At 52.4% G+C, this 24,530-nt stretch overlaps 1 protein-coding gene across 1 annotated transcript in view; it reads right to left on the reverse strand.

The window, feature by feature from the left end:
• RUNX3 (RUNX family transcription factor 3) overlaps window positions 1–24,530 on the reverse strand; it is a 43,296-nt gene that overhangs the window by 11,380 nt on the left and 7,386 nt on the right. Inside the window, exon 4 of the mRNA XM_054395313.1 lies at window positions 4,176–4,340. Within this exon, the coding sequence (XP_054251288.1) occupies window positions 4,176–4,340 (165 nt within the window). The remainder of the gene's footprint in view (window positions 1–4,175; window positions 4,341–24,530) is intronic.

Genomic DNA, 24,530 nt, shown 5'->3' on the forward strand with positions numbered 1-24,530 from the left:
ATATCAGGCCAGATCCTCAGCAGAGGCAAACAGCTCTGCTCTGCCCTGCTCTGCTGAAGCCAGCGAAGCAGCACTGCCTGACATGAGTTAAGAGTCTGTCTGTCCTACCTGCCCAGCTAAATAAAGGGCCAGACTCTCATCACAGCTACACTGAGGTCAACCCAGAATTAGCCTTTTTTCATCCCAAAGCCCTGTAAGTAGGAAGGAAATCTGGCATCCAGAGGGTTGCAAATGTCCATCTGGATGCATCTCTGTGCGACCTGTGCTCAGTTCTGTGGCCCTGCTTTGGCAGGGGGGGTTGGACTTGATGATCTTTGGAGGTCCCTTCCAAGCCCCAACATCCTGTGAGCCTATTTGTAGACAGGCATGGGAAGGGATTGGTTCTGCTTGAGGTAAGGCAAGACTGAAGCCACTGAAATACACTGAGACTGGGTAGTAGGAAAGCAGCAGGAGAGCAGGATCTGGCCTGCTCAGCCATGGTGCTGAGCAGGCTCTCCTCCTATGCTTCCTGGCATGCCCTTCAGAAACAATCTCTTGTCTTTTACTGGGAGGGTTTTGGGTTGAGACCATCTCACCTCAGAATGATCATTTCACATGGGGGCTATTTATAACCTCCCAGGGCTGCTTTACTGAAAGCCTTCTGCAGATGGCTGGAGGCCAGATTCTTCTGCCATCTACACCAATGCCCTTGCCATGATCTCCACAGCCTTCACTCCCAGGAAGGAAAGATTGGGCTGGGTTAGGGCAAAGGACTCCAGTTCCTCCCAGAGATCCCTGCACTCTCCTACAGGATCACAGGATGCTGGGGGTTGGAAAGGACCTCTGGAAGCTGAGTACGCCCCCCTGCCAGAGCAGGACCATAGAACCCAGCTCAGGTCACACAGGAACACATCCAGATGGAGCCTGAAAGTCTCCAGGGAAGGAGACTCCACAACCTCTCTGGGCAGCCTACTCCACTGCTCTGTGCTATCCACTCTCTGCTTCAAAGCCCAAACCTCTCGTGCTCTGTCGAGGGGTTTGAGCTGTCTGAACCCTACCTCGGTGGCCCAGGCTCTTTCTGAGCACCTCAGTTCCCCAGCCTGGTTTTGCCAGAAGTGGATTAGGAGAGGTTGATGCAAACTGCTGGGTCAGCAGAGTCAAGAGGCCGAGCGCCGCCAGCACAGCCAGCGGAGGGCTGCCGGCTGCGGGTGATGGTGCAGGGGGGACCCTGCCCCTCCGCCTCTCCCCTTGGCCCCTTCTAAATCCCTGCACAGGGAGGCTGAAAACATTCAGGTTGGGAAGCAAGCAGGTAAAGGGTAGCAGGGGCCGGATGAACTCCAGCCTGCCCCCGTCCCTGCCTCCCTCCTCGCCCGTATCTCGTTGTGCTTTTTGCTAATCACCTTCTCCTGTGTGTTACCCAAGAACGTGCCAAGTGGTGAGAATTACAGCCCTGTTAACTCCTCTGTTGTTCTTGGCACGGACCAGGCTCCACTTGCCTGGGTTAAAAATGATGATCTTTGTGAATAAGCCATGTGTGTGTGTGTGTGTGTGAGAGAGAGAGAGAGAGGGGTTGGATTTTCATTATCATCATGATGATGATGGTTATGATTGGTTATAGCCAGCCTGGTGTGTGGACAGGGCTTGAGATCTGCAAACTACTGAGCTGCTTCTGCTCCCCAGTTCCACTGGGAAGAACCCACAAGGAATTTTTTTTTCTTTTTTTTTTTTTTTTTTTCAGCCAGTTCCTCCAGCTTGGGAAGGAAGGAGCCAAGAGCAGAGCGTGTACAGACTGCCTTTTTGCAGCATTCCGGGTGCTTTGGAATGGCTGGGGGTGGGGGATGGCTAATTTTGTGTGTCTCCACTCCTGCTGTCACTTGACATTTGGGGATTTGGCAGAGGCAGCAGCCTGTGGCCAGTTGCTTTTTTTTTTGGGGGGGGGGGGTTGGGTTTTATTTCTTTTTTTTTCTCTCTTCATGTTGGGTTTGTGTCATCACCTGATTGTCTGCTCCAAACGATGCTCCTTGGCTTTCTGACTCTACAGGGGACTGAGCTAATTTGAAATACTCAGCTTAGTATTTTTTTTCCCTCCTTCCCCCCAAGAGCCTCTTTCTTTACTATGCAGCCAATGGGATGAGCCTATTTTTTTCTTCCCCTCTCTCCTTCTTGCTTCTTTCAAACCAAAATCAAATGATAATCCTCCCCCCCACCCTTATGCAGCCAATGGGATGAGCCTAAAAATCTCTTCCCCCCCCCCTTCTCTCCCTCTTGCTTCTTTCAAACCAAAGTCAAATGATAATCCTCCCCCTAGCCCTTATGCACCCAATGGGATGAGCCTAGAAAAACATTTTTTTTCCTCTCTCCCTTTTGCCATTTCAAACCAAAATCAAATGATAATCCTCCCCCCCCCCCCTTATGCAGTCAATGGGATGAGCCTAGAAAACTTACCCCCCCCCCTTCCCTCTTGCTTATTTCAAACCAAAATCAAATGATAATCCTCTCCCCAACCCTTATGCAGCCAATGGGATGAGCCTAGAAAACTCTTCCCCCCTCCCCCCCTTTCCCTCTTGCTTTTTTCTAAACAAAATCAAATCCTCTCCCCCCTAAAAAAAATAAAGCTTGGGTTCCTTCTCATAAAGCCTGCTAATGTCAATGAAAATTCCAAGCATAAAGATTTGCATTTCAATGAGAAATAAATTAAATTTTCACTGTAATTTGAGGTTGGGAGGAGCAGGGGCAGCTTTTAACAGTTTGGGTAACGTTTTCCAACATGTTTTTGGTTGGGTTTTGGTTTGGGGTTCCTTTCTTTGGGTGTTTTTTTTTGGGGGGGGTTCCTCAGACACCTTCCCTGCCAATGACACTGAGGGTTTCCCAACATCACTTCTGCAAATGCAACACAAAGGCTCTTTGGAACCTTTCAGATGAAACCATCCAAAGGAGGGCAACTTTTCAGCAGAACTCAAAACACAAAGAGCTTAAAATCCTTGCCCTTAAATCCTCATTTAAGGTCTCTGCTGATTTGCAAAAGGAAAACACCAGCAAGGTGAAAAATACATGGAAGAGGAGCAGGTCTCAGGACTCTCTCCATACAGCCTGGCTGTGCTGAGAAGTGCACAAAGCCAGGAGAACCAAGGCTGGGGAGGGACTTCTGACAAGGACAAGAGGACCACAGGATCCTATTAGGGGTTGGAAGGGACCTCCAGAGATCATCGAGTCCAACCCAAATCGAGTCCATTCCCCAAGGGAAGGGATTGAAGCTGGAAGAGGGCAGACTGAGACTGGACATAAGGAAGAAATTCTTGCAGTGAGGGTGGGGAGACACTGGAACAGGTTGTCCAGGGAGGCTGTGGCTGTCCCCTCCCTGGAGGTGTTCAAGACCAGGCTGGATGAGGGCCTGAGCAACGTGGGATGGTGGAGGTGTCCCTGCCCATGGCAGGGGGTTGGAACTGGATGAGCTTTGAGATCCCTTCCAACCCATTCTATAATTTCCCAGCACAATGCTCAGTTTGGGGCTGAAATTCAGGAGCATGGGAATGAGCAGACTGACCCTTCTCTCTGGTGGCAGTTCCTACCTCTTTCCTGGCAAGAAACAGGGATGCAGATTCCCAGGGCATGCCTGAGGGCTCAGCTATGCTGATGGCAGACATGGGAAGAGCAGAGGCTCGGGGGGTGTGCATGCGTGTGCCCATGCAGGTGTGCATGCGTGTGGGGAATTATGCTGGAACTGGGTGATGGATCAGCAGACTTGGCATAAACACAGTGCAACAAGATAAGAAACCCTTTGGATTAGCATGCAAAGTGCAATACACCCTTTGGAGTTGATGCTTAACTGTCTACACCTTCGTGTCAAAGAAGCTCCTAGATTCAAAGCGCTTTGCTCTCATCTCCCTCATGTTCCTGTTGTTGTGACTGCTCAGCTTCTCCGAAGAGCTCATATCCATGGCTCTGTGATTCTGCCTCATGGTGCACAGAGCACAGTCACCTGGGTTTATGATTCAGCAGCCACCTGCTGATTTAAAGGGTGCAAAAAAGCTGCCAGCATCAAGGAACCCAACCAAACCCTTCCCTGGCTTGACCCCAGGCTGGGCTCCTTACCCAGGGCAGAGCTGGACTCCAGCCCAGCTCCACTCCCTGTCTGGCCGTGTCAGGGGCATGAGGGTTTGGGGTGTGATGCCAGGCTGGGGCACCCAGCCAGTTACCTTGTATTGGAGTTTGAGCCTGGGACCCAAAGTGGCTTGGGGTGCTGAGGGATCCGCGGGGGTTGGGCGTTGTTGGGGTGACCCTCATGGACTGGCGCAGCCGTTCCAGCTCCCCGTAGCGGTCGGTGAAGGGCTTGGCTTGGTCTTCTAGCTTTTGTCTGTGCCCTGGAACGTGATAAGAGAGTCTGATGTCTTATCAGTTAGCCTTTGGCTACAGCAGCCTGCTTACACACAGAGGCAGAGCAGGCTCCATCTCCGTGGGTTGCTATCGCTTGCACAGGGGGTGATGTGTGGCAGCCGTGGTGGGGAGCAGCTCCCCGTGGGGGGCTTTGCAGGGCACACACAAGTGGGAAGAGCTCAGGGTTGAGGCCAGCAAAGCCTTCTGAAGAAGGGGACACAGACTGACCCATGCAGGAGGACTCAGATCATCTGAGAAGTCAGTGTCTGAGCAAGGAGCAGGATGTGGGTGCCAGGGTCAGGGTGCCCTGTGCTGTGCCCAAGCGGCCAGCCCTCACCAGCCCTCACTCACTGCAGGCAAGGAGGGAGGACCTGTGCAAGGCAGGAGAGCTCCTGGCAGGATGGTGATTGTGGAACCAGCAAAGGAACTGTTGGATTTTAGGTATTTGCTACAGCGTTTGCTGAGTGCATGGAGAACAAACTCTTGTCTCACTCCAGCCCCCTCTCCAGCTCTGCTCAACCAACTGGCTCAGACTCAAGCAGGGTTGGAGAAGGCACAGGAGGAGGGCTGGGAGCAGCCTGCCCTGGTACCACACCTTGGCCATCTCACTTTGCTTCTTTCTGTTCCTCTTTTCCTAGCTGCGAAATGGGGAGGGAGACTCTTCACCTCCCTCCCCCAGGCAGGGCAGCAGCTAATGAGCATTTGTAAAGCACTCCCACAGCTCCTTAGGTAGCAGCTGCTGGCACAGGGCAATAATTATTAAATTTATGCTAATTGTCCCCAGGCAAGAGGCTCATGAAATGCACTTGATACATAACTTTCGCATTTTACTATATTAATCATCACCAAACTGCTTCACTCTCCCTGGGCCAGATTCCAGTCTCAGTTACACCCGCACAAAGCTGGAGGGACTCCAGGGAAGCCAGAACTGCTTTGCTTTTACATCAATCCCAGGTTCCAGACCTTGGATTCTCCTTGGCTCTTTACCTGCCACAGCCAGACAGCCGTGCAGCACCTCCAGCTCTTTGCACCTGCCATGAAAGGACCTTCCCAAAGTGGCCTTATCCCAGCGGGCGTGATCGGCAGCGGAGCTCGGGGGCACTGGAGGTGTGCAGGCATGCCAGGGAGGCAGGAGAGGAGCTGGGAAGAAACCCTTCTGCAGCTCTTCTGAGAGCTGGGCTTTATCAGATCCAGCCCCATGGCCTAAAGCCACCAAGTCAAGCTCAGTCCTTGGTGGCTTTTCAGAAGCGAAGCAAAGTGGTGAGAAGGTGAAAACTGCCACCAGCCTCCTGCTTCGCTCCCCTTCCCTCACCCCTCACAGCTGCTTACTGTGAGCTGGGTGTCAGTTTATAGCAAAGTCACAGAAAGTCCCCAGACTTCCCCCTCTTTAAATCTGACGTCTGCTCTCTGCTGGTCTCCAGCTTGCTTGGCTCCTCGTGCTCAGGCTGCACTCGCCAGGCTGGCTGTGGAGACGCTGGATGGGAGAGGAGAGCATCGACTCCAGAGCAGATCCACACTCCCAGCTGAGCTCCCTGCCATGGCAGCTCTCCATGGGTATCCCAACAACAAACCACCCCCAGCCATAGCTTTTTTGAGGGGCTTTGACCCTCTCCTAGGAGCTCCACATCCAAATGAGCTCCACCAGCCCCCCTCAAACTCCACAATCCTCAGGCTCATAGGCACACGAAAGCCCAACACAAACCTGCTGACACCAGAGAGCAAAACTTGCTCCAGACAAACTCCCAGCAGAAAGCAAAAACCCTCCAGTGCTTTGAAAACACTTTCTCCCCTCTGTGTGAAGTAAACCAAGGAAACCTCAAATCAACACCAGAAAAATCTCTCTTCTGATCTCTGTGCATCCCTAGACCTGGGGCATCTCTGTGTTATCTGAGTGCCTTTGCATCCGTCACATGAGGTTTGTGCTTTCCCCAAGGGGCAAAGTGTGCAGTGAGGTGTCCTGTTTGGCTCCACCTTTTAGTAGTTCAGTTTACTTTTGAGTACAGAAGAAGAAGAAGAAAAAAAAAAAGTTTCACCTTTTTCTTCCCTTCCCTTTAACCACTTCTCAGAGGCAGAGCTTAGCAGAGAAGCCTTTAAGAAGGACTTCAATTTCCAGCAAGAAGTTGAATGGAAATTAAATTCTCTGCCTCTGTCTCAGTGGCAACTCTATCCTGTGGTAGTACGTGGCATGTGACAGAGAAAATCCTGAAAAAACAGATCAAGTGAGCTCTGTGCTGATAATGGTTTTAAAGATTATTCAGCTGTGCAGCTCAACCCAGTGCTCCATGTGGCTCCATCATGCTGCACTGAGGGTGCTCAGCTCCCTGCCCTGTCTGGATGTGGGCACAGCCCCATGGGTTTGTAAGCTTCAAGGGCTGTACCCACACCTTCTAAGAAGGGCTGGTTTGTGGGGAGACCCAGCAGCCACCAGCAACCCCCCCCCCCAAACCCTGAAACTCTCCTGATAAATGGAAAGTAGAGGATGCAAATGTGAGCCAAGGCAGGAGTTCATTTAGGAGTGAAAGCCCAGAGGGGAGCTGTGGAAGGACCATGACCCTTCCCAGCTCTCCTAGACCCTCCCTGGTTTGTATTCCACCCCCACCTGCATGGGTGGGACCTGTCAGCACAAAACTGCATGGAACAAGGCAGTGAATGAGTTAAATCCCCTCCAATTCATGCTGCCAACCCATCTGGACTGAAAGCCCAGAGGGGAGCTGTGGAAGAACCATGACCCTTCCCAGCTCTCCCAGACCCTTCCTGGTTTGTATCCCACCCCCACCTGAATGGGTGGGACCTGGCAGCACAAAACTGCATGGAGCAAGGCAGTGAATGAGTTAAAAAGCCACCACTCTGGACTGCCAACCCTCTCTGGTACAGGCTGTCTCCCCAGGACTTCCTGCCACTTGTCACTTGGGGCTGGGGACGTCAGCTTCTGTCACGCAAGAGAGGCTCCCTGGTAGTGGCTTTCTTTCATCAGAACAACCTCAACTTTTTAATTTCTGCAGTGGTTGGCTTCATTAAAAGCCCTTCCCCAGCTACCCACAGCTGTCACAGAGAGGAAACCAATGCCATCAAGTGAACAATGGCTCATACCTTGCAGAAGAGGAAGGTGGTTTCTAAGCTTCACCCAGGGACTGACTCAAAGCCTCCCAAAGCCAGTGGGTGGATTTTCAATTGACTTCAAACAGCTCCAAGACCTCATCCCAAGAAATCTGTCTGCAAAGTCTTAACCACCCTGACCTGGCTATTTTCACAGAATCAGTCAGGGTTGGAAGGGACCTCAAGGCTCATCCAGTTCCAACTCCCCTGCCCTGGGCAGGGACACCTCACACCAGATCAGGTTGCTCAGAGCCACATCCAGCCTGGCCTTAAAAACTTCCAGGGGTGGGACACAAAACCTGCTGTTGGGCTGGAGGTTTGTGCACTGCATTTCCAGCTGTGCCAGCACTGCCCTGCAGGTCAATATTTATGGAAACCCTTGGTCCTTGGTGCTAGAAAACGATGGCAGCCTCTGACCTTGGGCACTTGGTGTCAACAGAACAAGGGTTCCAGAGCTGGCTCAGGTTCCTGAAGGGCTTCAGCCTGGTATTGAACATGACACGAAGTAAACATTGACAGATCACCTTCCATCCTGATGTGGTAACAAGATCCCTATCAGCATATCAAACAAACCATCCCATTGAACACTTCCCAGCTGGAAGACTGGATGTGAACTTGACACTCCAGGCCACTAATAAGAAGCACGCTGGAAGTTTTGGGTGTTTCCTTGGAATGCAGACAGCGGAGCAGTGTGTGCTGCTCTGCAGCTCAGGCCCTCCAAGCTGGGAGCTGCAAACATGCCTTCTGCATTAAAACATTTCAGAGGCCAGACAGGCTCTGCTCCTCCTTCTAGAAGCATGCAACCTGAGGTGGCTTCTGCAAGTGGGGTGTGGGTGAGGTTTCTCAGCAGTGGAGGGGGTGCCCATGGTGCCTACCAAAAGCAGTTTGCTTCCCCACATCACTGAGATGCAGAACATGAAGCTGGCCAAAGGTAGCAATGGGCTCCAGGAACTTCCTGGCTTGAGTGATGCCCACAGCCCAGAGCTGGCAGATTTGATCTGAAACAAACACTGCCTGGGGGTCCTGCTCCTCTCATCTGTGTTTAGCTGCAGATGGGGTCCCAGTCAGGAGGGACAAGGAGCTGCACAGCCTCAGTGGCTCTGGATTTGGGTGTCATGTTTGTCCCCAGCCCCTGCAAGAGCCCTGTGCTACCAGAGCACAGGAGAGCAGCTGGTGGGAAGTGGCTTGGCCCTCCCCAGGCACCTTGCTGTGAAATGCTGGCAGCAAGCTGGAGCAGAGGAAATGTGGAGTGCTCCAGCTGGGGGGGGATGCTCAGCTGCACACACATTTGCAGATCATTTCCTTAGCTCCACTGAGGAGGAGACAAGAACCAGGAGATGTGGGTTGGGGCAGCAGCTCGAGCAGAGCCATCAGCAGCCCCGGAAGCCCATGCTTAGCCAGCTTCAAAGCAAGGCTCCAAGCATCCCACCCCAAGCCCCCACCGCCCTCCACCAAAGGCTCTGCTCTGTTAGTCACAGCCAGACTCCACAGCCTGGCCAAGGAGGAGCTGGTGAGGAGCAGCCTGAGCTGCCATGCTGCACACAACCCAGGGGCTTAGTCTCTACACGTCCATGAGAATGGACCACAAGAAAGCAATCAGCAGTGGCTAAAGCTCTGTCTCTGTGCGTCAAACACCTTTCAGATCCCTCTTGTAGCCCTCAAAATAGGTACTTCAGAGACACACCAATGCTCTACAGAGGCTGGAATTTCTTTCCCAGTCTGAGCCTTGGCTAGACTATCAAGTCCCAGCATGTGCTCCAGGAACAAGCCCCATGTGAAACTCCTGTGCTCTGGGAACAGCAGGGCCTGTCCCTGGCAGGAGATGTTGGAGTGGTTTCAGCCTTGCACTCCTACAGCACAAGACTTGAACATCCCTCAGGTTTTTCCCCTGGAATCCCACCTCTGGCTTCAGACTCACCATGGGAAATTCCCAGCCAAGAAGGATTTGGTGGAGCCCCACACCCAACAGGAGAGAGAGGGGAGGACAGTATGGAGATGGGAACTGGGCTGCCCTCAGTGCCAGGAGCTGGAAGGGACTGAGGGCACAGCTTGAGTACTGGGTGCCACAGGATAGGAAAGACATTGAGGTGCTGGAGGGTGTCCAGAGAAGAGCAGGGAGGGTGGTGAGGGGTCTGAGGACATCACATGAGGAGCAGCTGAGGGAGCTGGGGGTATGTGGTCTGCAGAAAATGAGGCTGAGGGGAGACCTCATTGCTCTCTGCAGCTCCCTGAGAGGAGGCTGGAGTGAGGCTGGGGCTGGAGTCTTCTCCCAGGTACCCAGCAACAGAACAAGAGGAATGGGTTTGAGTTGCAGCAGGGAAGGGTAGGGTTGGATACTAGGAAGAATTTCTTCCCTGCAAAAGTAGTCAGGGATTGGCACAGGCTGCCCAGGGAGGTGCTGGAGTCCCCATCCCTGGAGGTGTTCAAGAAACTTGTGGCCATGGCACCTGGGGCCATGGTTTGGTGGCTGTGGTCGCTGGGTCCTGGTTGAACTCAATGACCTTAAAGACCTTTCCCAACCTTAACAGTTCTGTGACGTCTCCACAGAGGGTGATGGAGACATCCACCGAGCTCTGGCGAGCAGCAGCAGCCAGCAAGTGCCAGCACTGCTCCAGGCCACTGCCAAAAACCCAAGCTGAGGAGTTCAGAGGAGGAAGGCGTTGGGAAGGAGCTGCCCAGGAGGGTCCAGCACAGATAACTCATTCTTCATGTGTTTGAAGTTGGGCTGCTTACGCCATTGGGAAGCAGAATCAGTCACAGCCAGGCTTTGCTTTGGTTTCCTCTGGCTTTCATGAGACACTGCTGCTACTGTCTTCCTCCAGCTTGGAGAGGAGGAGGAGGAGGAGCAGGAGCAGGAGTGTGTCGCAATGCACTGGGCTCGCATGTCCTGGCAGAGGCTTTACTCCAACAACCAAAGGAAAATAATATTTGATGGGGTGAGGGAAGAGAATTATTTAAAGGGATGGGGGAAGAGAATTATTTAAAGGGGTAAGGGAAGAGAATTTTTTAAGGGGGTAATGGAAGAGAATTATTTAAGGGGGTGGGGGAAGAGAATTATTTAAAGGGGTAAGGGAAGAGAATTTTTTAAGGGGTAAGGGAAGAGAATTTTTTAAGAGGGTAAAGGAAGAGAATTATTTAAAGGGGTAAAGGAAGAGAATTATTTAAGGGGGTGGGGGAAGAGAATTATTTAAAGGGGTGAGGGAAGAGAATTATTTAAAGGGGTGGGGGAAGAGAATTATTTAAAGGGGTGGGGGAAGAGAATTATTTAAAGGGGTGGGGGAGAGAATTATTTAAAGGGGTAAGGGAAGAGAATTATTTAAGGGGGTGGGAAAGAGAATTATTTAAAGGGGTAAGGGAAGAAGATTATTTAAGGGGGTGGAGGAAGAGAATTATCAACCAACCAGCAAAACAACAACAACAACAACAAAAAAAAAGGAAAAAGAAGGGAAAAAAGGCAAAAAAATGAGAGAGAGGAAAAAAAGGCTGCTAATTTGGAAAGCTTCTTTAGCTGGTGGTGGTCTGAGCTGAATTGGCTGCCTCTAAAAGGATGAAAATAAATATCCCTCTTTTTTTTTCTTTCTTTTTTTTTTTTTGCTAAGGAAATAGGCTGGCTCCTGGCCAGCTGGCAGGAAGCTCAGAGATATGTTGCATTTACAGTAGGGTTTTTACTGTCTGAAGCTCCAGCAGCAGCAGTGATGTTGGCTCTAGGCAGCCTGGTATTGATTAGTTAGCTTTGCAAGCCCCTAATCTCCTCTCACTTATGGGTTAGAGTCCCTCCACTTTGCCTCTCTCCCTGCAATGGGAGGCCTGGCAAGTGGGGCAGCTGCTGAGAAATCCTAAGGTGGCCTTTTTCACTGCACTTGGAGACCCCAAGATTTTATTTGATGGCCTTTAATTACACAGGGAGACCCCCAAAATTTATTTGGTGGCCTTTTATTACACTGGGAGACCTCCAAAGTTTATCTGGTGGCTTTTAATTACATTGGGAGACCTCAAGATTTTATTTGGTGGCCTTTCACTGCACTAGGAGATACCCAGATTTTATTTGGTGGCTTTTAATTACACTGGGACCCTCCCCCAAAATTCTTTTGGTGGCCTTTAGTTGGAGCACTTTAGAGCAGAGGGAGAGCTGGGGAGTGGAATTCTCAGCAACAGACTGGGTCAAATCCATCAGGTTTCAGCACTTAGCTCACTTGTGCCTGGCTGAAAACATCCCCAGGAGTTCTTTCCTGCCTCTTCCCATCCTTAAGGACCCCTGAAAAGGAGACTGAGAGTGCAGAGTGATGGAGATGGGGGTTCAAAAAGTTTTGATTTGCAGAGATGGAAATTTCTCATCCTCCCTCCCCTCCTCCCCCCACTGCATGTCACAAAGCATCAGCTGAGTGCAGAGCTGTGGGGGCTGCAGCAGCTTTCAGGAGGGTGCAGACCCCTCCAGCACTGCTGACTGCTCTGCAGCTGCTCCCATCTCCAGCAAGGCCAAATTCCTTGAGGGGCTGTGCCCCACTGCTCATGGACTTAGGCAAAACCCCTGAGTTAAAGAGCTCAGAGCTGGGTGCTGGGGAGGAAGCAAGACACCTCTCAAGTCCCTCCAGCTGGTATTGCCTCAGCCAGGCCTGAGAGCAGAGATTCAGCTGCAGATATTTGTTGTCACCACACAGATCAGTGGAGTGATGCCAGTTCAGTGCCTGCTGTCTAACAACCTGAGATGGGGCCTGTGTGGTACCAGCAGAGCTGGTTTTTCCCCACTTAATAACCTGTTCCATTAGGGCAAGCACATCACATTCCTTTGGGTGACTTTGGCTGAGGATGCTCTGCCCAGGATGGGAAGGACCAGCTGCTCGGTTCAGACCTGTGCAGGGAATGTGCCATGGTGCAGCTAATGGAGGTGAGATGTTTGATCCTGCAGGGCAGGGTGGCAGCTGGCTGGGTGTAACAGCTTCTGCCAGCTGGTCCTGTGCTCTTGGTGACATATCCTGGCTCGAGCTGGATGGGACCTTCAAGGTCGTCTAGTTCCAAACCCCCACCATGGGCAGGGACACCTCCCAGCAGCCCAGGCTGCTCCAAGCCTTATCCAGCCTGGTCTTAAACACTTCCAGGCTCTGGCCAACCTGATCTAGTGGGAGGTGTCCCTGCCCATGGCAGGGGGGTTGGAACTGGATGATCCTTGTGGTCCCTTCCAACCCTGACTGATTCTATGACTGAGCTGTCCACAACCTCTCTGGGCAGCCTGTTCCAGAGCCTCACCACCCTCACAGTAAAGAGCTTGTCCCTAATATCCAATCTAAATCTACCCTGCTCCAATTTCAGTCCATTGTCCCTTGCCCTGTCACTACTAACCCTTGTAAAAAACCCTCCCCAGCCCTCCTGTAGCTCCCTGCAGGTACTGGGAGGCTGCTCTAAGGTCTCCTCGGAGCCTTCTCTTCTGCAGGCTGAACTGCCCTAACTCCCTCAGCCTGTCCTCACAGGAGAGGTTCTCCAGCCCTGTAACAGCACAACCCCACCGCAGACCCAAGCTTTCCCAAGGTCTGAGGGTGCTGAGCACCGGGTTTCCCTTTGCCCTAGGACAGAGCTGGAGCTGAGCCCTGGCATTAGCATGCTAATATACCCCGAATCCCGGGACTGAGCTCCAAGCTCCATCTCCGGAGCCTGTGTCAGATGATTCCAGCTCCTGCTGGGCTCTGCCAGCACACACAGCCAGCGCCAGAAGCGGGAGCCCCAGAGCAGTGCTACCTGCACAGCACCCTCAGTCCCCTCTGTAAAGCTGCTGCTGCAAAGCCAAACCCAGCAGAACTGTGCCCAAGCTGGCCACAGCCGAGGGGACCGAGCTGAGGGGACAGAGATGAGGGAACAAAGCTGAGGAGATCGAGATGAAGGGATGGAGCTAAGGGGACAGAGGTGAGGAGACGGAGCTGGGGGGACCGAGATGGGGGGACCGAGATGGGGGGACCGAGATGGGGGGACGGAGCTGAGGGGACGGAGCTGAGGGGACGGAGCTGAAGGGACGGAGCTGGGGGGACGGAGCTGGGGGGACGGAGCTGGGGGGACGGAGCTGAGGGGACAGAGCTGAAGGGACGGAGCTGGGGGGACGGAGCTGAGGGGACGGAGCTGAGCTCCCTGGCTCTGGCCCGCTCAGGGCTGCTGAGCTGCTCCCTGATCCCATGTGGTTTTTGGGATGTTCTCAGCTGACAGCCTCCATGCAAGGAGGCAGAGCAGCATGGAGCTGGGCTGCTCAGCACCTTCAGGGGACAGGCTGAGGGCTGAGGGAGTTGGGGTTGTTGAGTCTGCAGAAGAAAAGGCTCCAGGGAGACCTTGGAGCAGCCTTCCAGTACCTGAAGGGAGCTACAAGAAGCCTGGGGAGGGACAGGTTTAGAGGGTCCTGTAGTGATAGGACAAGGGGCAATGGTTTGAAACTGGAGTAGGGCAGATTTAGGTTGGACATGAGGAAGAAGTTCTTTACTATGAGGGTGGTGAGACCCTGGAACAGGTTGCTCAGAGAGGTGGTGGAGGGCCCAAGCCCTGGACACATGATGAAGCCCTGAGCAACCTGAACTAGTTCAAGAAGTCCCTGCACACTTTAGGAGGGGGGCTGTGTGGACAAGGGTCGCTTCCAACCCAATAATTCTCACTGCCATCCTCCTCAGAGGCCAGGACAGGCATCAGGGATGCTTTCTGCTGCTGGGTCCCTCCTCTTCCTCCCTTCTCCCACTGCTGTGCTCAGATTCAGTGGGCAGAGGCAGATGAAAGAATGCCAGGTCATGTCTGAGCCCCTTCCGCTGCAGGATGTGATTTCTCTGGGGCTGGCTGCAGGGCAGGTGCCTGAGCTCCAGCAGCGGAAGAGAAGGGTCCTCAGAACTAAATTTCATCTCACTCTGAGTCAAATCCTCTTCCTCCCTCTGCCACATCATTAAAGTGATTGGTTGGGCTGATAAGGCCTTTCGAGGGGGAGAAATGAGACGTGTCCTGCCCTGACATCTGATGTGATCTTGTGGTTTGGGTTGGTAGTTCTGGTCCTGTAGCTGTTGTCTTCCCTGAAATGAAACTCACCTTGCAGCAAGGACTCTTCTTTTTTTTTTCTCTCTCTCTTTTTTCCCCCACTCTGTGATCCTTCTCACTGCCCTCCTGAGCTCCCACATCCTGCCTGAGGGCAGGATGCAAACCCATGGCCTTGAGCACAGTCAAGCAACCTTTGTCCCCTCTGTGCTATCCCCAGGGAACCATCACAGAACAGCTTAGAGTTAGAGGGGAACATAAAGAGCATCCAGTTCCAACCCACCCTGCCATGGGCAGGAACACCTCCCACCAGCCCAGGTTGCTCCAATCCTCATCCAGCCTGGTCTTAAATGCTCTGCAACCCCCCAGCACCCAGATGTCCACTGGGGTGTCCCCATGCTGGGGGTGCTGAGCAGGTCACACACCTGGCTGGGGATATTGCTCAGCTCAACCCAACTCAAGCCACAGAAACCCAGTGCTGGGCTGCTCTTCTCCCCAAAGGATTTTCATCCACCCAGCTCAGAGCTGAGCCCTGACTCCCCCTGGCCTTGCCCTGGCAGGATTGAACCCCGAAGGGGTTAACTGGATAGCAGTGCCTATAAGAAATGAGAGGAGGAGGTAGTTGAAGATAATTGCTGTGCATGCATGTATCAACAGCAGCCCCAACTGCCTCTGCAGCAAAACAATGCCCTGGACGGTCTCAGCAGATACCAAAGGGTGCAAATTTCCACCCCCCTCCCGGGGTCAAAACACATCAGCGATGAGAATGCAAACAGAGAAAGCCTCCTGCTCAGCAAGCACCGATCTGCAAGGGCTCCAGCACCAAGTGGGCAGCCCCAAGCCAGCCTCTCCTCATCCCTCCACACCCCAGCGCTGGCTGCTGCCCCACAGCCTCCTCCAGACTCCAACGCCTCATCCTTTGCCTCCTGCACAGCCACTCACTGCAAAGATCCCAATTCCTGGGGTGTTAGGGAGGTGTTTAAGGGATCTAGGAGCTGGAGGGTGAGAGCTGCCAGATGGGACATGCAGGGATGGCTCCAATGTTGTGCCATCTTCCCAGTCCCTCACCCTGGTAAGTATTTGCTGTTTCTTTGCCTCCATCTAAAGAGCAAACAGGACAGGGAAGGGTGGGATGGAGCTGAATGGGATCAGTGCAGGAGGCTCTCAGGCACCATCCACACAAGTGTCCCAGCCAGGCACTGAGAACCTCACCAGCAGCTGGAGGGACAGCAGAGCAAACAGCAAGAAAAGTAAAATATTAAAGCACTGAGGATTTTCCATGCCTGCCTTGTTTCAGGACACCCCAAAATCCCTACAACAGATCCAGACAGGGGCCCCCCTATGGGGCTGGATCACTGAGGAGAGAAACAGAGACCACCAGCTCCAGAGGAGCTCAGACTGGGGGCCGGAGCATGCTCAGAATTAGCCTGGAGTCCCTCAGCAGTGTCATCCTCCCTCCTGTGCCCATGAACCACCACAAGAAAGCATCACAGTGGGTTTGAACAAGAGGAAATGGCCTCAAGTTGCACCAGGGGAGGTTTAGGTTAGAGATTAGGAAATTTTTCTTTGCTGCAAGAGTGGTCAGGGATTGGCACAGGCTGCCCAGGGAGGTGGTGGAGTCCCCATCCCTGGAGGGGGTTCAAGAAACCTGTGGCCATGGCACCTGGGGCCATGGTTTGATGGCCAAGGGGGTCTCAGGTTGGACTTGATGATCTTGGAGGTGTTTTCCAACCCAAACGATTCTGTGATCCTAAGAGCAATGCTGAAGTTCCAAGGTGATTGTGTGGAGCCCTCAGGGTCTCTTTAAACATCCATCTCGAGGGGCTGCAGCGTGTGCAGGGCTGAGAGCTAATAGGGAAGTGAGAAAGTGGCACTCAGGATTTCCTCCTCTTCCTCCCCAGGGATGAGGACAGGTCTCAAGAAGTGGGAAACAGCTTATTTTAAACAGCACCTTTGAAATGAGAGCAAATTAGAGCAACTTTACAGCAGCAAACAACTGCCCAGGAAGTGGTGAGGTCATTTATTTCTTTAAATGATTTTGTTGGTTTGATTGATTTCGTTTTTTGGTTTATTTTTTTTCTTGTAATTTTCTTTCTTTTTTTTTTTTTTCCTTCTTTGCCATTTCCTTTTTTTTTTTTTTTTTTCCCCACTCCTCTAATTCCAGAGCAAACTGGGAGCTGTGTATTTATATCTAGTTAAGGACAAGCAAGGGAACAAAACAAAACACCCTATTAATACCCAAATCTAGCTCCCCACAGGAGCACCTCAGCACTCAGCCTGTTTTTAATTACAGAAGCTTCAGCAGCTGAAGCTTTGCACATCCCCACGAGGAAGCCTTTTGGCCAAGATAAAGATCTGGAGTTGGACGATGCTGGCACTACACAGCCCCTGTCTTAGGTCTCCATTTGAGCTCCTGAGCAGCTCAAGACCCTCTAATAATTGATGATATCTTCTCCAAGCATTTGCCACAGCTCTAGCAGATCTCCCAGGACACAGCAGATGTGGGCTGGCACTGCCCTGGGCACACTGCAGGCTGTGGGGTCCCAAAATTGCCCATAGGGGTATGGCAGCAGGGCATCATTCTGATCTTGCTCCTCTTTGGCTACCTTCCCACTACCCCAGCCAACTGCCCCACTCCTTTTTCTTCCTCCTCAGCTATTTCAGGCTGTCCCTCACTGCCCCACACCCATCTCCACCACTCAGTAGATCCCAGTTCCCCCAGATCCCAGACATGGGAGAGCTGCAGATCTGATTTCACCAACTGGCTTCATGAAGCTGGCACCCCAGAGGACCACAAACCTCCCTGCAGCGCTCCCAAGTCCCACAGAGCTCTTCCAGGTCCTCATCTCCTCTCAAAGCTGCTTTGAATCATAACAAAACCATGAGGCAACCTTTCTCCCCCCCCCCCCCCCCCCCCCCCCGTGGAGGAATGGTGGTGTGGGTTTACAGAAATCCCTCCTCAGGACAGGTCCACACAACAAAGCATCCTGAGACCAGTTGGCCAAAATCCTCCCCGGGCTGGGGAGCAAGCAGCAGCCTTGCTGTGGGGCTCCTGGCATCAGCCTGGCACCCCAAGAGCAGCTCTGCCTTTTCCCAGCAACTTCCCCGCCACAAAAGGAAGCTGGGACGGGATGGATGAAGGAATTCATGGGAATGTTTCGGCTGCATCTGTCTCTCTTTACTTTTTACCCCCCCTCCAGAGCTGTGCAAACGAGGGAAGCCCCAAATGGCTGCTCCTTGCTACAAGCAATGCCCAAGGAGTCAGAAACCTCACCAGAAACCATTGCTGCTCTCCGAGCCATCCCGACCCAGAGGTCAGCAAGCAAACAGCCAACTCCACAAGCTGTTAACCACTGCTTTGTGCCTTTGTGATGGCATTTGAGCCATTAGGACACCAGAATACCGCTGCGGGAATCACGAGCTGCCGGAGCCCAGGAAAACCAAACAGCACCACGGGGAACCCCCCACGGCTGAGACCCCCCCCAGCGTGAGCCCTGCTGCCAGGGAGCACCAAGGAGCTGACTCAGCTCTCAGGACTCCCCCAGCCATGGCACAGCCTCAGCTTAGGGCAAGCTTCAAACGAACCTTCCAACAAACACATCCTCACCGTGCCTGCCACCTGTGGGGGAGCAGAGCTGGTTTGGGGGTCAAGGCTGGTGCCCAGTAGAGAGGGTGACTGGGGAAGGATCAACTCCACACCTGCAACCACCTGAATTGAAGCACTGAAGCTTCCCAGGGGGGTTTAGCTGCCATGGGCTCCAAGTGCTCAGCCTCTCACTCCCCTGCCCAAGATCTGTAGGTCAAGCTGGGAAGGATGAGAGGCTCAAAGTGGAGCAGCACCATCCCAGAGGGGGTGCTTGGTGATTTCTGGTTAACTTCACACTGGGGGCTCTGCAGAGCTTATTCTGGTTAACAGGGTGGAATATTCTGCCTCTTTTCCCTTTCCTGAGCAAAATGGGGTTGAGATGGGGTTGAGTTTTGCTACCTTTGGTTGTGAAACTCAGACTGTACAGCCATGAGGGATGGGGAAAGTAGTGTGGGGAGGTCGCTTGCCTTGCTAGCAGGGTCCTGTGCAGCCTTTTCCTCTCTAGCCTCAGGCTGGAGCAGCCACTAAAACTTAAAGGGATTAATACAAACCAACCCCAGAGCACAGACTCCTCAGAGCTCAAGAGAAAAAAAAAAATGGGTTCAAAAGCACCTTAAAGAAATTAATTTTAAAATCAACTTTGGGGTGGGGGTGGGGAAATGAGAAAGGTTTTTTTTTCAGGGTGGTTTGCAGACGAGAGAAGCTGGGGCCAGGGAGATGCTGGGCGTGGGATGAGAAGAGAGATGGAGGTGGTGAGATAGGAGGTGTGGGCAGCACTGCCAAGGTGTGTCTGGGCTGGTGGGTCCAAGGCAGGTTGGGGTGGTTCAGGGAGCTGCTTTTTATCAAGGTGGCTTCAAGATGGAGAAAGAAGCCACAGTGAGGGATGTGTCATCCCCAGGAAGGTGCTGAGCCAACCCTTTCTCCTCCCTGGCTGCCAGCTGGGACATGGCACTGCCTGGGACATGGCACTGCCTGGGACACGGGATGGTGGCCATGGTGGTGTTAGGTCAGTGGTTGGATCTGATGACCTTCAAAGTCTTTTCCAGTTGAAGCCACCCTATGGGCAGCACCAGCTGCCCCCTTACAGTGGGGCTGGGGGCACCTGGGGCCATGGGCACCTTTCTCCCACAGCCATGCCAGCATCCTACTCTCCACAGATAGGATTTTCCCCTTTGGACAGTCTTTCCCCCAGGTTTTTTGGCCTTTTTGCCCCATACCTGAAGCCAGGAGTGCCCAATGCAGGGAGTGCTCAAGGGCAGCCAGCAGCCAAGCAACAGCCTTCTGCCCACTGCCCACCAGCACCTTGCCCATAGAATCATGGGGTTGGAGAAGACCTTCAGGTAGAGTCCAACCATAACCTAACATCTCCCTGTACACAACTCTTAGACCATGGCCCTCAGCTCCTCATCCAAACATCTTTTGAACACCTCCAGGGATGGTGACTCCACCACCTCCCTGGGCAGCCTCTGCCACTGCCTGGTGACCCTTTTGGTGTATAACTTTTTCCCCCAACAGCCAACCCAGCCTCCCCTGGTGCAACTTTAAAGGCATGGATGAGGAGGTTTCCACCCTCTGCCCATGCCAGACTCCTCATTTGCCGGCTGAGGGCTTGGAGTTGGGCTGAGGCTCAGGCTGACACCTCATGCAAGGGGCAGTCAGGGAGGGAGGGGAGCCCTCAGCCAGCTGAGGCTCTCGAAAAGGTGAGAGCAGAAAGTAGCTGTTCCTGGAAACAATCAGAGCTGTGGCCACACAGAGGTGATTTCTGCCTAAGCAGGATGGAGCCCAGCCAGAAAAGCCCTGTGGGGACAGCATGGCATGGTAGGGGATATGAAATGCTTTTTACTATCACTCTCCTCCTACCAGTTGCAGGCCAGCAGGCACTGCAGGATGGGGACATCCTCCTGGCACTCACTGTGGTCACACCAAGCAGGGACACAACAGAAAGCAGCAAATCTCTGACGCAGGCACCCAGAATGAGCAGGGTGGGTGACACCAACAGACATCACCAACACCTCCACAGGCATTCACACCACTGTTGTGGCCAAGTGGGTGACAAGGAGAGGAGGGGGAGTGTTGTGGGGGACTCTCTCATTCTTCAGGTCCCCTTTCCTCATCCTCACCCTCTCCATTGCATCATTCAGCTCAGGACAGATGATTAACCTGCAGTGAAAGAGCTGGGAGGTGAATGCTCCTGGGGAGGAGCTGCAGCCTCCAGTGCCTCTCTCCAGCATCCTGCTCCCCCCTCTACTCACTCCTTAGCTGGGGGGGTGTGAAGAAAACGAGCTCCATTCACCCAAACTTATACAGCATTAAATCTCAGAAAGCAACCTGACACTCAGAGAGGTCCAAGATCTCACCACAGGAGCAGAGAGGATTCTGTCACCCTGCTGTGGCTGCCTTGCATCCCTTCCCACCTGCCCAGCACCAGCACCTGGGGCTCTCTGCAGGTTCACAACCAGATGGGGTTGACCCCAGGAGAGCACAGCTGGGGACAAATGTGCTTCCCCACAAGGGTTATGGTGGGTGATGAAGTCTTCCTGGTCTCCTCTGCTGCCTTGTCAAGGAGGAAATGGGACAGAAATCAGCAACAAGGGATTAAGGATAAAGAAGGTTTAGGAAGGGGGTAGAGAAGGGGCAAAAGAAGAGAAAAAAGGATGGCAGGCAGCAGGTGGGTGTGGGGAGGAGGCCCTGGAGATGCTCCTGTTTAGCCAGGAGCAGACTAAACATCCCTCTATAGCTTCCAGCTATTCATTTTCCCATGTTCTGCCTCTTGTGGATTGTTTTGCAAGCAGCTGTGGATGAGAGAGGGCTTTGCACCAGGGCTGGAGCTCAGCTAGAGTCGGGCTCTTGCTAAATAAAGAGCTGCAGAGAAGGAGGGAGAAGGAAAGGGGGGGAAAAAAAAAAAAAAAAAGGAAATTCCACAGGAAGTTCAAATATTTTATTACTTCCTGTTTGCACAAAGTATGTCAACACTTGGCACCCAGCGAGCCATTTGTTTAGAGCTAAGGTGTTGAGCTGAAAAAAGAATGACAAAAATGTCCTTTTCCTCTCCAGATCTAACCCAGAAAAAAAGGCTGAGCACAAGGGAGGGGAAAAAAAAAAAAAAGAAAAAGAAAAAAAAAGGAAAAGAAATCTGTTGGAGGGAGCTGGCCGCTGGGAGGGAGCCCAAGGGATGGGTTGCAAGGGATGCTTGGGGACCGCAGCACAGCAGCCGGGGCTTGGCCGAAGCCGCTGCTGCTTATCAGCCTCGCACACGCCCCAGCGCTGCTCCTCTCTTGGCTTTGGGTCCTTCAAACAAACATCCTTGGGTGGCTTTAACACCACGGTGCAGCTCTGCTGCTCTCCCCATCCAGGCTTCATCCCCCCAAACCCACGAGGGGCTCCGGGTGTCAGCCGCTTCCCGGCAATTTCTCGCCCTTCGCCGCTCGATTTCAAGCTCCTCAGAAGTTTGTTTTGTTTTTTGTTTTTCCTGGGCACAGCTTTAGTTAAAAGGCTCCCTCAAGGGCTAGAGATGAAGCGATGGGACAGGGGTAGAAGATGAATGGGATGCTCAGAGGTGGGGCGTGGAGCCCAGCCACGTCTCTGGCCCCAAAACCCCACGAGAACATTTGCCGGAGGAATTTCACCGCATCTGAGAAGACGATGCCCAGGGCTTTCCCAGGATGCCAAGACAAATGGCCAATTCTTTCCTCATTAAGGGTTCTGCTCTGCCCGCTCACACCAGCCCCACAGCCAGCCTCCAGCCCCGGCCAGTGCTGATCCTGCACAAAAGGAGCCAACACACACCAGGTCCTACTCATTTCCAGCACTGCAGCCAAAAAGGAGGAAAGAAAAACCCTATATATAATTTGTTTTCTTTTTTTACACGCAGATATATATAGAATCAGAGAATCATTTTGCTGGGAAAAGCCCTTCCAGATCCTCCAGTCCAACCATTCTCTAACTCTACCAAGCCTGGTGCTAAACCACATCCCTCAGCACCACATCTTTGAAACACCTCCAGGGACGGGGATTCAACCACCTCCCTGGGTAGCCTGTGCCAGGCTTTGAGAACCTTTTGAGCGAAGAAGTTTCTTCTGATATCCAACCTAACCCTCCCCTGGTACAATTTGGGACCACTTTCTCTCATCCTATCACTCAATACTTAGAAGAGACCAACCCCCACCTGGCTCCGACCTCCTTTCAAGGAGCTGTAGATACATACACGCGTGTTCATAAGCATAGATAATATACAGACACACACCAAAAGGAACGCGATTCCTGCTGGCAGCTCGCACCTGGCAAAACCAAGCAGGGGCTGGGCAGCACAAACCCATCAGGTTTGGCCAGGGGTGGTTATTAGCGGGGCTGCAACCGGCTCCGCTCGCCGGCCAGCGAGCCCGGCGGGTGCCGGAGCACTCCGGGGTGCTACAACCAGAGAGCCACCCAGCGGCAGGTGAACCTGGAAAACCGCTTTGGAGTCCTACCGGCGAGCCCAGCTCGGTTCGCCGCCGGTTATTTCCACACCGAGGGTTTCTGCAGAGCCACTGCAGGGAGAGGAGGGCAAAGGGCATTAGTGAATTTAATTTGTTTCAGCCTTCGTGTTCGTTAGAAAACGCAAGCCAAAAATGTGTCCAAAAAAAAAAAAAAAAAAAAAAGGATTTGGTTTGGGGGAAAAAAAGAAGAAGGGATTTGGTTTGGGGGAAAAAAAGAAGAAGGGATTTGGTTTGGGGGAAAAAAAGAAGAAGGGATTTGGTTTGGGGGAAAAAAAGAAGAAGGGATTTGGTTTGGGGAAAAAAAGAAGAAGGGATTTGGTTTGGGGGAAAAAAGAAGAAGGGATTTGGTTTGGGAGAAAAAGAGGAAGGGATTTGGTTTGGGAGAAAAAGAAGAAGGGATTTGGTTTGGGAGAAAAAGAAGAAGGGATTTGGTTTAGGGGGAAAAAATGAAGAAGGGATTTGATTTAGGGGGAAAAAATGAAGAAGGGATTTGATTTAGGGGGAAAAAATGAAGAAGGGATTTGATTTAGGGGGAAAAAATGAAGAAGGGATTTGATTTAGGGGAGAAAATGAAGAAGGGATTTGATTTAGGGGAAAAATGAAGAAGGGATTTGATTTAGGGGAAAAAAATGAAGAAGGGATTTGATTTTGGGGGAAAAAAAAGAACAGGTTTGGCTGGGTTTTTTTCTTCTGAAACCCACTGGATTTTCAGCAATCGTCAATTTAAGCCCCAGGGTTAAACTGGGCATCAAAAAGGTGACCTTCACAAACAACAAACGTGAAAAATTCATCCAGCACAGCACAACTGGAGTCTAAACTCCTTCAAATCAGCAGTTTATAGGATGCAGGGGTGCAGGGATAGGGGGGAGCTCAAACTTTGGGGTCCACACAAGGCAAGGGAAGCAATGAACAAACACCACTCAGGTATCCTTAAGGAGCCTACACCTCCAGCACAAACACCTCAAGATCCCCAAATCAGGAAGAAAGAAATAAAAGCAGAAAAGTGATGACTTTGCAGCCTGGGAGACATCCCAGGAAGGGCACCCCTGAGGCACAGCAGGGCAGAGCCAGGACGAGTGGCTCCAGCCTCTGGTTTTGCCTAATTTTGCCAAAGGAAGGCAGAGCCCCAACCCAAACAGAACTGCATGAGCGTGCCCACGGCTCAGCCCTAAGCTCCCTGGCCTGGCCACGAAGCCTTCAGCTCTGTATCAGAAAATTGAAATTAAAGATGGGGAGTGATGGGGCCAAGCTGTTGAAATTCAGGAGGAGCAGGAATGATTCAGCAGGGGTTTGGCCAGCGCTGGCTATCGGCGAAATCAGAGCAAACCAAACGCTAAGAGTGGCAACTATCTCACCTTGTATTATTATTTATGTATTCCTGATGATGAGCATGATTATTGTTATTATTACTAGAAAGGTGATCTGATACAGTAGATAAAGGGCTGAGCCAGGAGTCAGGAGACCTGGTTTCTATTCCTGACTTGGAAAAGTTGTGAAATTCCCTGCCCAAGCCCTGTCTGGTTTCCCTCCCAGGCCCGGGCTGAGCCCAGTCCCAGCGGCTCAGCACCCACCACGATCTACCTTTAATCACCACCACAGCCCCACAACAGGGCCCTGCCTTGTCCTTTTGGGCTTAAAAGAAAAACCAAGAGCCTTGCCCAAGCCCAGGCTTTGCAAATCCAGCCCAGCAGCTCGACAGGCTCCCGGAAAGTCTCTTGTGCTTCAAAATAGAAATCAAGGCAGGGGAAGGAAAATCCAAACAACCCCGATGCAAACCAAACTCCCTCGCCGAGGCAACAGCCTCCACCTGGCCTGACATCAAGGGCCAGCAATGGCCCAACGACAGCATCAACAGAAAATATTTTCTGAAGCATATTTAGAAGGATCAAGCAGTTTCCCTTCAATTTGGGCACCGACAGCTTTACACGCAAAGGGAACAAACTCTGCTTTATAGTCCCTGGGGTGCTGCTGAGCGAGCAGGAAGATGAAGACAGAGTAAAGAGCTGGAGATGGAGGCCCTAGAGATGGGG

Source organism: Indicator indicator, chromosome 33 (genome assembly GCF_027791375.1).
Source record: "Indicator indicator isolate 239-I01 chromosome 33, UM_Iind_1.1, whole genome shotgun sequence".
Classification (NCBI taxonomy): domain Eukaryota; kingdom Metazoa; phylum Chordata; class Aves; order Piciformes; family Indicatoridae; genus Indicator; species Indicator indicator.